Source organism: Ornithorhynchus anatinus, chromosome 2 (assembly GCF_004115215.2).
Source record: "Ornithorhynchus anatinus isolate Pmale09 chromosome 2, mOrnAna1.pri.v4, whole genome shotgun sequence".
In the NCBI taxonomy this organism is placed as follows: domain Eukaryota; kingdom Metazoa; phylum Chordata; class Mammalia; order Monotremata; family Ornithorhynchidae; genus Ornithorhynchus; species Ornithorhynchus anatinus.
The window spans coordinates 63,933,645-63,951,573 of NC_041729.1; the positions used below are offsets into that span (position 1 = coordinate 63,933,645).

General features: G+C 49.6%; 1 protein-coding gene across 5 annotated transcripts in view; it reads right to left on the reverse strand.

Moving 5' to 3' along the window:
* MAP3K4 (mitogen-activated protein kinase kinase kinase 4) overlaps nt 1-17,929 on the reverse strand; it is a 165,344-nt gene that overhangs the window by 103,531 nt on the left and 43,884 nt on the right. For all 5 annotated transcript variants that reach the window (XM_029054497.2, XM_029054517.2, XM_029054505.2 and 2 more), the window contains exon 2: nt 596-786. In XM_029054497.2, the coding sequence (XP_028910330.1) occupies nt 596-786 (191 nt within the window). The remainder of the gene's footprint in view (nt 1-595; nt 787-17,929) is intronic.

Below are 17,929 nucleotides of genomic sequence, written 5' to 3' on the forward strand. Positions count from 1 at the left end.
GAACTTCTCTGGGCCTCGTTTACCCCAGCTGGGTACCGCGTTTGGCAGATACCACAGGTATCATCATCATCATCATCATTATTATTATCTGGACCGCCCCAGGTTTCTGAGGGATGGGACACGTATGTACATATCTGTAATCTATTTATTCATATTCATGTCTGTCTCCCCTTCTCGACCGCGAACTCAATATGGGCAGGAATGTGTCCGACTGTCATTATATTGTGCTCTCCCAAGCACTTAGTACAGTGCTTTGCACACAGTAGGCACTCAGTAAATGAACGAATGAATGGTACTTGTTACTATGTGCCAGATACTGCATAAGCGCTGGAGGGGGGAATACAAGCAAATCGGTTGGACACTTCCTGTCTCACATCGGACTCACGCTCTTAATCCCCATCTTCCAGATGAGTTAACTGAGGCCTAGTGAAGTGACTTCTCCAAGGTCGCTCAGCAAAGCGGCGGAGTCGGGATTAGAACCCAGGGGCTCCCAGGCCCACGCTCTATCCACCAGGCCGTACAGAGGGCTGATAACCTTTCAGGTGGATGAAACTCCAGGCCCTCCTAAATAGATCTTTTTAAGTACATGACACACCTTTCAAATTGGAGCGGCTGATCGATCTCCCTAAATTATTTCTCTGGTGTTTCGCTGACAATCGCTTCATCTGTCGGGGTGTGCTGGGAGGAGAGGTGCCGTAAAAGTTTTCGGGGCATATTTCATCTGAAAAGTCCTCTGGATCCGACTCGGAGTTCTTACAAGCCACCTCGCCCAAGGTGAACGCTTGCCTGAGAACGAAAATGAGAAAATAAAGCATCAAAAATACGTCCTGTAAACTTCAGTAATAACAATAATAGTGATCACAGTCATTTTTGTTAAGCTTTTACTATGTGCCAGGTACCGTACCGAGCCCCGGGGTAGATACAAGCAAATCAGGTTGGACAGAGTCCCTGTCCCATGTGGGGGCTCAGGGTTCAGCGGAAAGAGCCCCGGGCTTGGGAGTCAGGGGTCGTGGGTTCTAATCCCTGCTCTGCACGCTTGCCAGCTGTGTGACTCTGAGCGAGTCACTTGACTTCTCTGTGCCCCGGTTACCTCATCTGTAAAATGGGGGGTGAAAACCGTGAGCCCCACACGGGACAACCTGATCACCTTGTATCCTCCCAGCGCTTAGAACAGTGCTTTGCACATAGTAAGCACTTAACAAATACCACCATTATTACTATTATTATTATTTTACAGATGAGGCACAGAGAAATGAAACGACTTGCCCAATGTCACACAGCCGATAAGTGGCACAGCCAGGATTAGAACCAAGGCCTGTGCTCCCTCCACTAAGCCATACTGTTTCTCCTAAGAGACCAGTAACCTACTGAACATTTGGAAAACACCGGCATCGGCCCGTCCGACACCCCCGACACCACTGAACATTTTCCGGAGTCTCTAGGACCTGTTATTTCCCAGGCCTCCGTCTTTCCCAACGCTGACAACTCTCTTTCGCTTCCAGTCCTCTACGCTAGTCTCGGTACGGATGATGAATGATGAGGGCCTTCCTATACTTCAGTTCAATTACAGCGATTATATAAAAAACCCTGAAAACCCAGTTTGCAGAATTACTTCTACCTGATCTCCTTGAATTTAGAACTCCAACGATACAAAAAACAAAACAAGAACCAGACAATCCTAATCAAGGTTAAAAAGCAGACTGGTCTGATCAGCACTTACATACATATTTATAATTTATTTATATTCATGTCTGTCTCCCCCTCGAGACTTTAAGGTCACCTTGGGCAAGGATTATTTATTTACTGTTTGTTGTTACAGCGTACACTCCCAAACGCTCAGTGCTCAACACGCAATAAGCGCTCAATAAACACAACTGAATGAAATGCAATTAAGTCCACCACCAAGAGGCCTACTCGATGAGGAAATGAAGAGGGCTTGTCCGACCCTGCCGCTAGACTGTAAACTCGCTGTGGACAGGGAATGAGTCTGTTGCACTGCCATTCTGCAGTCTCCCCAGCACTTAATACAGTGTTGTGCACACAGCAGGCACCCAATAAACACCACTGCCTGACCAATCCTGTTCAGTCTCTTGACTCTTCTTGGCTCTCCCTCTAGACTCTAAGCTCCTTGTGGGCAGGGAACACGTCCAACTGTGTTATACTGTACTCTCCCAAGTGCTTAAGACAGTGCTCCGCACACGGTAAGTGCTCAATAAATACCTTTGATCGACTGACTCCTGAAGAACAGAGGCTCCACGGGGAGCTCTGTCCATATTACCTCGCCATGAGGCAGGGTGAGTGTGTTTGATCCAGGTTCATGCTGCACTCCGCCTCTTCTATGTTTGCGACTCTACTTCCACAAGAAAGCAGATGCAACCCCTATGAAAGAGTAAAATCAACTGGTTCTCTCATCCCCCCTCAAATAGCTAGGTAGTCATGGAAAAGACCTGGGAAGACCTAGGATGTCATTTCCCCATTACCTCGCTAGAATCAAGCAATGAGAGGAATCCCCCCAAGTCGCACAAAAAATGTACTTTCCCAAGCGCTCGGTACAGTGCTCTGCACCCAGTAAGCACTCCATAAACACCACTGATTGACGGATTGACTGCGGGCACCAAGACCCCCCCCTAGGCAAAAGAGAAGTCCGGACGACCTTGTGCCTGCAAACTTTCACCTTGGACATTTTGGGGGGTGGGAAGAAACGCTCCTCCTCTAACACCAGGCCCCAGTTCTCTAACTCTTCTTCTAGCAGGGGACTGTCGAAACAAGCAAGCCCAGTGCAACCCCGATATAAAAATACGAAGAAGTGCCCAGCGAGAATGCCTACGCAGGAGTGGAGTGAGGAGCCGGGGAAGGTGGAGGTGAGGAAAATCATCAATGTCAAAGAGAAAAGACTCTCCAAAGGTAAATGATCGGGAGTGGCAGCAGAGGCTGAGTCGGATTAGATCACCAGCGGTCTAAGGGTCTTCAGTTTGAGAAGCGCTTCTCGGGGAGACGGCAGACCATATGCTCCTCTGGATCGTAAGCTTCTTGGGGGCAGGGGACGTGCCTACCAACTCGGTTACACTGTAACAATAATGTTGGTATTTGCTAAGCGCCGACTATGTGCAAAAGCACTGTTCTAGGCGCTGGGCTAGATACAAGGTGATCAGGTTGTCCCTCAGGGGGCTCCCGGTCTGCATCCCCATTTTACAGATGAGGTCACTGAGGCCCGGAGAAGTGAAGGGACTCGCCCCAAGTCACACAGCTGACGAGTGGCGGGGCCGGGATTAGAACCCATGACCTCTGACTCCCAAGCCCGGGCTCTTTCCATTGAGCCACGCTCACTGTACTCCACCGAGCGTTTGGTATACAGCTATGCGTTCGGTAAACACTCGATAAATACCACTGATTGAATTAGACAAGTTTACTACATGCCCTCACTGCTGCCCTAAGATTTATTCATGTGAAACAAAATTATCCACCTTTCAGTTGCCCCTTATACTACTGTATTTGTTTATGCCCATCCTGGGCACTTGTGCATAGGCGACCAACTGTTCAATTTTACTGATTCTGATCCCACTCCTTCTGACTATTTCTGTCTCTGTCTTCCTCATCGGAATCTAAGCTCCTTGTGAGGAAGGAACCTCTTCGGCTTCTACCACGTTCCCCAGGGTCTAGGAATAGTTTCTTGGGATCCGACGCTCAATAAATGTCATTATCAACTCCACTACAACTATTGCTGCTATTTTTATCACTTAAATGAACCAAAGAAAATCGTTTCTCAAGACTCTTGATGCTTTTCTCTGAACTCGGACGCTGAACCTCGCTGGAGAGCACCACCAACTCAAGATGAACAGAAAAAAAACCCCAACCCAATCTCTGTTAAACATCTAGCTAGATAATTTAGAAACTTACTCGACAGTTAATAATAATAATAATAATGATGTTGGTATTTGTTAAGCGCTTACTATGTGCCGAGCACTGTTCGAAGCGCTGCGGTAGACACGGGGGAATCAGGATGTCCCACGTGGGGCTCACAGTCTTAATCCCCATTTTACAGATGAGGGAACTGAGGCTCAGAGAAGTGAAGTGATTTGCCCACAGTCACACAGCTGACAAGTGGCAGAGCTGGGATTCGAACTCATGACCTCTGACTCCAAAGCCCGTGCTTTTTCCACTGAGCCAATGCTGCTTCTCTAATAGTTCTCATAGTTAAAATTACAGGACTGCATTTCGCCGCAAAATAGACGTAAGAGGTGAACATACCGTACCCATTAGCGCTTCAAAAGAGACAAAAGCGGCGAAACATTTTCATTCGCCTAGAACCTCAAAAAAAGAATCAGATCACCCGATTGTTTCTGCCATCGGCTAAAAGAAGTCAGGGAAACTACACGACGACATCCGTTCAGAGAGTCGATACCAAGACAGCCAGAGTGGAAGAGACATCCCGCGCCAAGGCCAACCACAGACAGCTCTGCTACACGCTTTGGCTAAGACACGGCCGGCAATTTATGGAAAGTTCGCCCCACAAGGTTAATTTGTTTCCCCCACTAGACTGCAAGCTCGTTGCGGGCAGGGAATGCGACTGCCAACTCGGCTGGAGTGTCCTCTCCCAAGTGCTCAGTACCGTGAGAAGCAGCGTGGCCTAATGGCAAAAGCGCAAGCTCCGGAGTCAGAGCACGTGGGTTCCTAATTTCTCTGTGCCTCAGTTACTTCATCTGTAAAATGGGGATTGAGACCGTGAGCCCCAAGGAAGACGACCCGATTACCCCTCGCATCTACCAGTGCTCACAACGGTGCTTGGCACGTAACAAGTGCTCAACAATACCGTAATTATTATTACCATTACCATGCACTGCACACCGTAAGCGCTCAGTACACACCAGTGATTGACGGATGCTTTTATCTGGCAGGAGCGCACTGCAGTATCAGAAGAAAAAGATATACCCGTGGGGACAGCATCGATCGAGGCCTTGCAGAGCGCATGTTTTCTTCACCTAGGGTTTGTCAGGGATATAACCAACCCACCATGCTGTAGAAAAACTAAGTATTCGAGAACGTTCCTCATTATATAACCAATCGATGAATCAACGGTAATTACTGAGCTCTCACTGTGTGCTGCAGACTGTATTAAGCGCTCGGGAGAGTACGATGCAACAGAATTAGCGGACAAGTTCCGTCGTAATGAGCTGGCAATCTAGAGGACGTGTTTACAGTCCACGTAAGCAGCGGGGCTCAGTGGAAAGAGCCCGGGCTTGGGAGTCAGAGGTCATGGGTTCGACTCCCGGCTCGCCCACCTGTCAGCCGTGTGACTCTGGGCAAGTCACTTCGCTTCGCGGCGCCTCAGTGACCTCATCTGTAAAATGGGGATTGAGACTGCGAGCCCCACGGGGGACAACCTGATCCCCCTGTGTCTACCCCAGCGCTTCGAACGGTGCTCGGCACATAGTAAGCGCTTAACAAATACCAACGTGATTATTAAGAGCCTTTACTTCTGTCTGAAACCCAACTCCTCATCTTTCCTCCTAAATTTCCTATTGCCTCCCCCGGCCACCCATGGAAGCCGGCTGCCCTGCTAGCCTTCGCACTCCTCGATTCTCCCGGTTCAACCTACTGCCGGATCCATCCGGCTCTTCCTCAGTGGCGTCTCTGGGATCCGTCACCTCCTCTCAACCCCAACAGCCACCATGCCGGTCTCCCTGTCTCCAAGTTCTCCCTGCTCAATCTGCGCTTCACAGAGCTGCACTGGCTATCTTCCTGAAGCACTGCTGAGCCCACCTTTCTCCCCTCATCCTCATCCAAGCTATTTTTAATGGCTTTCATTAAGCGCTTATTAGTTGCCAGGCACTGTATTAAGCACTGGGGTAGAGACGGGCTGAGCAGGTTGGACGCAGGTTGTCCCACATGGGGCTCACAGTCTTAAACGCCATTTTAGGGATAACCGAGGCAGAGAGAAATCAAGTGACTTGCCCAAAGTCACACAGGAGACAAGCGGCGGAGCCGGCGTTAAAGCCCAGATGCTTCGGACTCCCAGGCCCGTGCTCCATCTGCCATGCCACACTGCTTCTTGTTATTTCTCGAGTGCTTACCATATCCGGAGCACTGTACTGTAGCATTTGGGAAGAGTAAAACCCCAGAGAGTCGGCGGGCTCAGTCCCCCCTCAAATCCCTTCCAACTGGCTCTTGTGTGTCCTTCTGCAGCAAACCACGTAGATAAAGTATCAAGAACATAAAAGGCACAGTCTCTGTCCCACCTGGAGCTCCCAGTCTTAATCCCCACTTTACGGATAGGGTGACCGAGGCCCAGAGAAGTTAAGTGACTTCCCCAAGGTCACCCGGCAGATGAGTGGCGGGGCCGGAATTAGAACCCACGACCTTCTGACTCCCAGGGCCGCGCTCTATCCACCAAACCATGCCACTGCTGCTACTATCGCGGCCGCCTTCACGCTTGTATCTTCCCCTTTAGCCTTTATGCTTGCTGCGGGCCGGGAACATGCCTGCCAACTCTGTCGTACTGCACTCTCCCAAGCGCTTAGTACGGTGCTCTACGCATGGTAAGCACTCAATAGATACCTCTGATAGATGAAGATACAGCTGAAGCTGCCTACTCAACGCCTTCCTACGATTTTACCCACTGCAGCGTGAGCCGCCGCGGTACACGGTAGAGAAGCAGGGTGGCTCGGTGGAAAGAGCCTGCGCTTGGGAGTCACGGCTCATGGGTTCGAATCCCGGCTCCGCCGCTTGTCAGCTGTGTGACCTCGGGCAAGTCACTTCACTTCTCTGTGCCTCAGTTCCCTCGTCTGTAAAATGGGGATTAAGACTGTGAGCCTCACGCGGGACAACCCGATGACCCTGTATCTCCCCCAGCGCTCAGAACAGTGCTCCGCACATAGTAAGCGCTTAACAAATATCAACATTATCGACATCATTACAGTCCGGTGAGGGTGTCCGCTAATTCTGCTCTCTTGTACCCTTGGGGCATTCATTCATTCATTCAATAGTATTTACTGAGCGCCTACAATGTGCACAGCACTGGACTAAGCGCTTGGAACGGACAAATCGGTGACAGATAGAGACGGTCCCTGCCCTCCGACGGGCTTACGGCCTAATCGGGGCACCGGGGGTGTCTTCCGGCCAATCGCCAGTCATCTCTGCACACTCCGGATTTTGTTTCCGAACGACGACACCAGACTCGCTTCCTCCCACCACACGAATCGAAACCCACAGATGAGAAGCTGTGTGGCCTGGTGGAACGAGCACTTCCCCTCTCTGTGCTTCGGTTACCTCATCCATAAAGTGGAGATTGAGACTGTGAGCCCTACGTGGGACAACCCGATGACCTTGTATCGATCTCAGTGCTTGGCACGCTGTAAGCACTTAACAAACACCGTAATCATTCTTATTAAGCAGACTGCTACGTCCTATCTTCATATTCCCAAGTCCGTTAGTCATTCTCCAGGGACTGGATGCCCAGGACAACGAAAGACTGGACAGAATTCAGTCCCTGCACCCCTGCTCTCGAACTCGAGTCCACACGGCTCTGATCCTCAAAGAGGAACAGGGGTGACACGCTAATGCCACCCTGTCCTACTCCTGACACTAGACTTCTCCCTCCCCACCCCCCACGCCAGAAGCCACCACTGTCAAGGCCTCAGGCGCCCCTGCTCTGGGCCTGAAGATATTCATTCATTCAATAGTATTTACTGAGCGCTTACTACGTGCAGAGCACTGTACTAAGCGCTTGGAATGTACAAGCCGGTAGATAGAGACGGTCCCTGCCCTTTGACGGGCTACGCAATAGGGGTCTGCCGACAGGACTGGGGGCAAAGGGACCGCGTCCAACCTGATTAGCGGGTATCTCTCCCGGCGCTTAATACAGCGCCTGCCACAGAGTAAGCGCTAAACCAATATCACCGGGGAAAAAAAAAAGGCATTGCAAGAAACATGAGATCTTGGTTTTCCTCCTCTCTCTTCAGGCTACTTAAACCTCGATTGTGCGTGTGTGTGAGCCACCTGTTTCTCCCACTAGTCGCCTTTTTATCTGACAACTAGCCAGTGCCTTTCTCAGCTGAGAAGCAGCGTGGCTCAGTGGAAAGAGCCCGGGCTTTGGAGTCAGAGGTCACGAGTTCAAATCCCACCTCTGCCACTTGTCGGCTGTGTGACCGTGGGCGAGTCACTTCACTTCTCTGGGCCTCAGTTACCTCATCTGTAAAATGGGGATGAAGACCGTGAGCCCCACGTGGGACAACCTGATTCCCCCGTGTCTACCCCGGCGCTTAGAACAGTGCTCTGCACATAGTAAGCGCTTAACAAATACCAACATTATTATTATCATCAGCTGGCCCCCGGTCTGCGTCTCTCCCCCTTCTCCTCCATCCTCTCTCTCCCGTCCTCACTTTGAGCTCTGACTTCAGGTTAGATTTCCTCGGCTCAGATATTTCCATTAATGTCTGTCTCCCCCACTAGACTGTGAGCTCGCTGGGGGCGGGGAATGTGTCTATTTATTGTGACAGCACACTCACCCGCGTGCTTGGTACAGTGCTTTGAGCATAAATACGATATTTTTACCCTCATTTCCCCCTCCCCGTTGCTGCCTCGAGGAAGGGTTGCTTCTCCGCTTCTTACCCCTCCCTTCCAGCTGCCGACCGATGTTTTAGCGGAGGGCAGCATAACGCTACTAAAGATTAATTGGAGAGTCCTAAATGAGGGGGGGACCATTTTTCCTTCCCACTTGAGGCTGTGAGCCCCAAACAGGACGGGAACCTTACCCACGGTGGGTATCCTGCACCTAACCCAGTGCACAATTCAGTGTCTGGCACAAAGCAAGTGCTCACAGACACAATTCTTATTGGTAGCAGCAATAATCGAGCATACGGAATGATGAGGAACGACGCCGAAATCACGCTATTTTTTTAAAGCGAGTCTCTAAACATTTTCTATTTAGAAAGCCACCAATCCACATTAGATGGAGCAAGCAAATACAAATTCTACCCTTTTGAGCCCAAGCATCCAAAACCTCATTTTCTCACAGCTTAAACCTAAGGGAATAAATCACGCACTTAGATGTTTTCATGGACACTAAAATACTTCACCTGTATCGATTATGCTGCATTACCCACAGGCGGACAACATAATGCCGCACGTAAGGATAACCTGGAGTGGCTCTCAAAATAAACGCGGCAGGATGTGGTTTACAACAGTACTTCACCAGCTCCTTAAAAAAATGCTTGAGAAGAAAAGAGTAAATAGAGTGGATTGGAGGTTTTAAAAACTTCCGTGCAATGAGGATGGCTTGGGGGAACAAATGCACCAACCATTAACCGAGACTGTATTTACAAAAGACTAACGAGCCCAATCTCCGATGCCAGAACCAGTTCTGGTGTTCCCCGGAAAAGAAATCCCGCCGACCGTCCCGATGGTGAGCTTCCATTCTCAAAGAGCCTCCGGGGCTATATAATACTACAATTACAAGGTTTAGGAGCCATTGCTTATTTTAGAAGGGTAAAAAATAAATCGGTGTTTTCTAACCAATGCTCGGTAAGCAGCACGGCCTGGCGAAAAGGGACCAGTCCCGGGAATCAGAAGACCTGAGTTCTAATTCCGCTTCTGCCCCTTGTCGTCGGTTGGGTGACCTTGTGCGAGTCACAACTTTTTGGTGGCTCAGTTATCTCATCTTGGAGATTAAGACTGAGAGCCCTACGTGGGACATGGACAGCGTCTAGCCTGATTAGCTTGTAGCTATATCCCAGCGCTTAGTACAGTGCCTGGCTCAAAGTAAATGCTTTACAAATACCATTAAAAAACAAACAGTCGCATTATAAAGGGCAATGGAAGGAATATTTTTCTCCTATACATATTTTCATTGCCCTATTTATTTTGTTAATGAATTGTACATCGCCTCGATTCTATTTAGTTGCCACTGTTTTTACGAGACGTTCTTCCCCTCGACTCTACTTATTGCCATTGTTCTCGTCTGTCCGTCTCCCCCGATTAGACCGTGAGCCCGTCAGAGGGCAGGGACCGTCTCTATCTGTTGCCGACCTGTTCATTCCAAGCGCTCAGTACAGTGCTCTGCACACAGTAAGCGCTCAATAAATACTATTGAATGAATGAACACCTCACAAGCATCATAATGCATCACCTTAGAGGCAGAGCAACTCTGCTTAGAGGCGAGAAGCAGCGCGGCTCAGTGGAAAGAGCCCGGGCTTCGGAGTCAGAGGTCATGGGTTCGACTCCCGGCTCTGCCGCTCGTCAGCTGTGTGACCGTGGACGAGTCGCTTGACTTCTCCGTGCCTCGGTTACCTCATCTGTAAAATGGGGATTAAGACTGTGAGCCTCACGCGGGACGACCCGATTACCCTGTATCTACCCCGGCGCTTAGAACAGTGCTCTGCACGTAGTAAGCGCTTAACAGATACCAACATTATTATTATTATTATTATTATTAAAGGAAAGAGCACGGGGCTGGGAATCAAACGACCTGGGCTCTAATCCTTACTCTACCTTGAGATCTTGGTGGGGCCAGTCACCTCTTTGTCTCAGTTTCCTCTTCTGCAAAATGGGGATATCTGTTCCCCCTCCTATTCACACTGTGACCCCCACGTGGGACTATCCTACATCTATTCAAGCACTTAGCATAGTGCTTGGCACAGAGTAAACACTTAATAAATACCACAATCATTAAAGCTAAGTCTAATTCATCCTCTGATTCGAAGACAGATACATTCAAATGTTTTCCTGCTTGAAATATAGATCACATCAGGAAGGTTTCTGCTTTTTTTAAGAAGAATAACGATATTAATTGTTGAGCCTTTACTAGGTGCCTAGCACTGTGCTAAGCACTGGGGTAGATGCAGGATCATCAAAGCAGACGGTCCCTGCCCCTCATGCGATCACAGTCTATCCCTGTTTTAGAGCTGAGGAAAGAGAGGCCCAGAGAGATAAATCTCTTTATCTCTAAGATAAAGCGGCCCCCCCCCCCCCCCAGAGAGATGAATCTCTTTATCTCTAAGATAAAGCGCTTAGTACAGTGCTTTGCACCCAGGAAGTGCTCGATAAATACAACGGAATGAATAACATCGTCTTCCTCTGTAGACAGCAAGCTCCTGGGGGGCAGGGATCGAGTCTACCAACTCTGTTGTATTGTACTCTCCCAGGCACTCAGTACAGTGTTCTGCCCACAGTCAGAGCTCAATAAATTCATTCAGGAGTATTTACTGAGCGCTTACTAGGTGCAGAGCACTATGTACAAACCGGTAACAGAAAGAGACAGTCCCTGCCCTTCGACGGGCTTACAGTCTAATCGACGGGCTTACAGTCTGATCGATAAATCAATAAATACCAGCGATCGACCGATGAAGCGACTAGCGCAGGTCAAAAAACAGGCCAGTGGCAGATCTGAGATTAGCACCCGGGTCCCTGACCTTTTCCACTGTTCATGAATTACTCTACGTTAAATGTTCTTTGCTGTTCTGCAAATACCAAAACAAGATCCAAGTCCCGTAACAATTACTATTACGATTAGCAGTAGAAGTAGTTATTGAGTATTTACTGCGGGCACAGCACTGTACTGAGCGCTCGGGGGAAGACAAAGTGACTGGAACTAGGAATCAAGGGACGGAGGTTACAGTTCCAGCTCGGCCACTGGCCGCGGCGTGACCCTGAGCGATCGCTTATCCTCTCCCTGCCTCAGTTTCCTCATCTCTGAGATGACCCACCCCACTCCATGCACTGTAAACACTCAATCTATACCATAGCCAATGGTACTGACTGAACACTAACTGCGTGCAGAACGTTGTACTGAGTGCTTGGGAGAGTGCAATGAGGGTTGACAGAGGTGTCCCCTGCCCACAAGGAGCTTCAAGTCCGGAGGGGGGACGGACGGACACGGATACAACGAAAGGACCAGGATTCACCAGGTAGTAGGAAGAGTAAGAAAGAAGAGATTAACAAATCAGCGGCAAATTAGTAGATTAATACACCACCAGAACCTAGTAGTGAGAATATTTAAGTGTCTACAGTGTGCAAAGCACGGACGAACAACAGAGATAAGAATCGAAAATGACCCCTGACCCCTCCGAGGCTCCCAAACCAAGAACAGGCTGGGTCGGTCAGGCGGCCGATCGTACTTGCTGAGCGCGTCCATTATGCAGAGCACTGTACTGCGTGCTTGGGAGAGCTTGCGAGTCAGAGGTCATGGGTTTGAATCCCAGCTCTGCCACCTGTCAGCTGTGTGACTGTGGGCAGGTCACTTCACTTCTCGGTGCCTCAGTTCCCTCATCTGTAAAACGGGGATGAAGACTGTGAGCCTCACGGGGGACAACCTGATGACCCTGTATCTCCCCCAGAATTTAGAACAGCGCTCTGCACATAGTAAGCGCTTAACAAATACCAACATTATTATTACAATACAACAAGTTTAACTGACCCCTTCCCTGCCCACAGCAAGCTTGAAGGGGAGACAGACTATAAATAAGGAAAATTACAGACACGTACATAGTGCTGTGAGGCTGGGAGGAAGGAGGAGTACAGGGAGAAAGTCAAGGTGACACAGAAGTGAGTGGGGGGCGAAAAAGGAAAGGAGGGCTTAGTCAGGGAAGGCCTCTCGGAGGAGATGTGCCTTCAATAAGGCTTTGAAGAAGGGGAGAGGAACTGTCTGTCAGGAAATGGAGCCTGGGGGAGCCGGCGGGGTGGACGGAGTCCTCGGCACAGGATGGAATCCACGGGCGCTAGGGATCGCTGCTGGAATGACGCTGTCAGCTCCTTGTGAGCAGGGAACGTGTCTATCAACCCTGTCGTACTGTCCTCTTCCAAGCACTTAGTACAGTGCTCTGCATTCTGTTGGGCGCTCGATAAATACCACTGATTGCTGGACTGACCCAATTTAGGGCCCGTGGGAATGAATCGGGGAATGCTTCCCGGTGGAGGCTGGGTTTCTGGAGGGTCTTGAAAATGGGGCGAGCTGTTGGGGGTGGCAAAAGCAACCCTTCACAAACCCTCCCAACTTCAGAGTCCACTGGATTTCATTCCTGGTTCAAAAAATGACGATGGGTTCCTCGCCCGGTCTCACCGGAAAAGCGCTGTAAACCAAAAATCTTTTGATGGTCTGATCACTAACCCTTGGTCTCTCCTATTAAGAGAGAAAATGGAATAAGATTCCAAGAACTAAAGGGTCTTGACCGTGTACCTAATCCACTGGAGCAAAGAAAACATTTAGGCACGGTAGGAAATGGTAGTGAAGCACCAACAGGCACCCCTTTGCTTCAAATGAGTTGATTCAATCACTCGTATTTACCGCGCACTATACGGAGAGCTTGGGAGAGTGCAGTATAACGGGGTTGAGAGACACGTTCCCTGACCACCACGAGCTCAAAATGCTGCTGAGAAAGAAACCCCTACTTGCAACGGACAGGAACTGTCAAGAGAGAGCTTGAGAGAGGCAAGATTTTCGAATGCCAGATATATATTTACACACCCCAGCACCGAAACAGTAGCACGAAACTCCCTTACCGCAGCAAGATTTATGGATCTTCGGCAATAACCCCAGGGCTATAATCTATGCAGGAATTAACAGTCCGTTCGGGAAGAAAAACAAGAACCGAATGAAAACGTAATTACTATTGCAAAAGACGGTGATGTTTGGCTTCTTGGCAGCAGCCTGTCAAATGAACGGCGAAAAGAATAAGGTGTCGGGTAAAAGTCTGTAGGCTTTGTTCAGAGGGCCAGACCTTGGTCTTTGTAAGGTAATACTACAACGATAATAATGATAATAATAACAGCATGTGTTAAGCCCCTACTATCCGCCAAGTACTGGGGTCAATTTGCGATAATGAGACTGGATGTAGTACCCGTCCCATTCAAGGCTCACAGTCTAAGTAACAGAACAGGGGTTGACTCTCCATTTCTCAGATGAGGAAACTGAGGACCAGAGAAGTGAAATAATCTGGCCACGGTCATACGGCAGGCAAGTGGAACAACCAGGCCTAGAATCCAGATCCTCTGATCCTCCAAACCCGGGCTCTTTCCCCCAGGCCGGGCTCTAACTACGGCACAAGCCTTCAACACCTTCTCCAGCTGTCTGACCAGGTGCCTGGAGAAGTGCCCATTAACGTGGGAGAGAGAACACCTTTCATCGAGAAATTCAGCTAAATCCTTGTTAAAAAAAAAAAAAAAAAAAAAAATCTTGGCCTTGCAGGTATGGGTTTGAATTCTAAATGGAGATTAATTAAAATGCTTCCCAGACGAATAAACATGTTGAAAGAAAACCGGCTTGAAAAATCATTCATTTGTGAGCACACATCAGGGCCAAGGGGACGGTGGACAAAATAAAGTCAGAGCAGACATGTTGGGTGAGAACTAGCAAAAGCACGGTGTGAAAATTTGGGACTGGGCATCGGTCCAAGGACGCTGCAATGGGCTCAAGAGCAAATCTTAAAATAAGAGCTGGGGGGGGAGGAAATCTGAGATTGGGGACAACTAAGGAAATGAAAGAAGCAAAAAGAAAGCTGCAATGGATGAAAATAAAGGAACATAAGCAGCTAAGGCGGCAACCCGAAAAGAAAGAAACCCGAAAAACACAATGGAGAAGCAGCGTGGCTCAGTGGAAAGAGCACGGGCTTGGGAGTCGGAGGTCATGGGTTCGAATCCCGGCTCAGCCGCGTGTCAGCTGTGTGACTCTGGGCAAGTCACTTAACTTCTCTGTGCCACTGAGAGCCCCACGTGGGACAACCTGATCACCTTGTATCCTCCCCAGCGCTTAGAACAGTGCTTTGCCCATAGTAAGTGCTTAACAAATGCCATCATTATCATTATTATACTCTCCCAAGCACTTGGTATCGTTTCCTGTACACAGTAAGCGCTCCGTAAATACTACTGATTGATAGATTGGCAAGAGCACGTCTGGGAGACGGATGAACTGGAGTCAGAGGTCATGAGTTCGAATCCCGGCTCTGCCACTTGTCAGCTGTGTGACTTTGGGCAAGTCACTTAACTTCTCTGGGCCTCAGTTCCCTCATCTGTAAAATGGGGATTAAGACCGCGAGCCCCACGTGGGACAACCCGATTCCCCCGTGTCTCCCCCAGCGCCTAGAACGGTGCTCTGCACATAGTAAGCGCTTAACAAATACCAACATTGTTATTATTATTATTAGGAACTGATTTCTAACCCACGCCCTTCCACTTCCCTCCTGAATGACCTTGGGCAAGTCACAAGCTGGCTGGGCCTCGCCTTCCTCATCCGCAAAAAATGGGAATAAGATTCTGGTTTTCCCTCAATCAGTGATATCTGAGCCCTTCATGTGTGCAAAGCACTGTGCTTAACACTTGGTCGAGTACTGCCTCCCAGCAAGGGTGGGAGCATCACGTGGGAGAGAAGCTGTATCTATCAGCTCACAGAGTATCCATCTCAGCAGCGTGGCTCAGTGGAAGGAGCCCGGGCTTGGGAGTCAGAGGTCATGGGTTCGAATCCCGGCTCCGCCGCTTGTCAGCTGTGTGACTTATCTTCTCTGTGCCTCAGTTACCTCATCTGTAAAATGGGGATTACAACTACGAGCCCCACCTGGGATAACCCGATCACTCTGTATCCCCCCAGCGCTTCCAACAGTGCTTTGCACATAGTAAGCGCTTAACGAATACCACCATTATTATTACAGGAAGCACTCGGAGGACCACGATTCTTCTTACTGTTGTTCATAAGAATGGAAACCCTCAAAGACATAAACAACCATTCCCAATCTTGCAAACGGTGTTGAAAAAAATCAACCACGGTGCCCAATTTTTTGTACTGCGCCTCCCATTTCACCAAAAAAACTCTGAGCCAGATGTTCTTAACCACGGTCCGTGTCCCCTTTGCCCTCTTCCAAATGAGTTATGAGCCCTGATTGCCCGTTGAGGAGGTGGGATCATCTTGAATGTCAAAGAAACAGTGTCTGGAGACAAGAAAAATCAAGTCCTCTCCTCTGCTGACCCGCCCTAGAAGCTCACTGGACAGAGGCAACATGTCTGCCAACTCTGTTGTATTGCAGCGTGGCTCAGTGGAAAGAGCCCGGGCTTGGGGGTCAGGGGTCTCGGGTTCGAATCCCGGCTCCGCCACTTGTCAGCCGTGGGAATGTAGGCAAGTCACTTGGCTACTCGCTGCCTCGGTTCCCTCATCTGTAAAATGGGGACGAAGACTGTGAGCCTCACGTGGGACAACCCGATCACCCTGTATCTACCCCAGCACTTGGAACAGTGCTCTGCGCGTCGTAACATTATTATTAACATGCTTCTTGTACTCCCCAGGGACTTAGCACAGTGTTCTCCACACAGCCAGGGCCCGTCTTGCTGAGCTCCCTAATCATCATCAGTGGCATTTATTTACCGAGCACTTACCGCCCGCAGAGCACTGTACTAAGCGCTTGGGGGACTGCAACAGAGTTGGTAGACGCGTTCCCTGCCTTTAATGAGCTGGTACTCTAGAAGAGGAGATGGGCATTAAAAAGAATAAATAATTTATAATACGCAACTGAGAGAATGAAGTAAGAACACCCGGAAACTCGACAAGAAGCAGAAAAGCAGCAGCCAGAGGAGAAGGGAAGAGAAAGTGTCCTCGCTGCCATCAAGGCCGCGGATCCCCCAGGGTGAGCCTCTGGCAGCACCAGAGCAAGAAACAGTTCAACAGCCTCAAAGATTCACACTTGGGGGAGTTTTTTCGGTTTGTTTGTTTGGTGTTTTTTTTATGGTATTTGTTAATCACTTATTATGTGCCAGGGACTGTATTTCGCTCCGGGGTAGACGCTGTATTATGCACGGGGGTAGATGATACAAGCTAGGGAATCCGTCTGCCGTTTCTTATGAAGGTGAGTTCGAAAGTCTCTCATTAGCCCTCACACCCAGCGGCTAGGAAGCATATGGAACTCATGACCGGAGAGCGTAATGTGGAAAGAAAATATCGGTAGGTTCCAGGGTGGTTAGGAGAAATTCATGGACGCCTGTTTTATAAGAGATTATTAAGGGGAAAGTTAGAGGTGGAGAGGTGCATGTTAGGAAGAGTCGGCGATTATCAACATACGGATATACCTGGTGGTCTTTTAAGTTTGAACACGAGGCTCCTGCAGTGAGATCTGACTAGGGTACACACGCATGGCTAGAGAGAACTAAGTACGACACGATCTCTTCCGTCTGCCGGGCAAAGTCAGACTAATGATAATAATAATAATAATAATGTTGGTATTTGTTAAGCGCTTACTATGTGCCGAGCACTGTTCTAAGCACTGGGGTAGACACAGGGGAATCAGGATGTCCCACGTGGGGCTCACATTTTACAGATGAGGTAACTGGGGCACAGAGAAGTTAAGTGACTTGCCCACAGTCACACAGCTGACAAGTGGCTTCTCACGCGCTGCAGCAGGGGCCAACCCCAGGGCCGACCCCATTCTGGGTCCTCCTTTTCCAGGTCCCAATTCTGCCGAAGCCTCTGCTCCAAGACGATCCCTCTTTTCTGACCGTCGACCGCCCCGCTGACCCGTCTTTGGCTGCGGCCTTCCCGCCGCCCGCGGCCCTATCTCCTCAGGCTTCGCTGGGCTGTGTCTTTAAAGCCTTTCTTCGGTCCACTCCCCTTAACGATTTTACCAGTCACTCCCGCCATCAAGCCCGTCTGAGCAACTGCTACCGTCCAGTCTTCTGGAAGCCTGTGGTCTGACTGCATTCCGGGACTTCGATTCTACGCGGTCCTGTCCTGCCCCTCGACGTTAATTACAGCACCTGGGTGACGCCGGTGGAACCACTCCAGAAATGTCACGGCGTTCCCCCAGACAGAAAGAAGGTGAGGCATCATAACGGCCCCGTATACCTGCGATGTTCCCCGGGTTCCTGGTGCCACGTTGGCACTGCCTTCCTCGAGTCTCCCGAAGAACACGCTGGTCTTTGTCATTCGCTTTTTTACCTCACTGGTGACCCCTGCATCACCGAG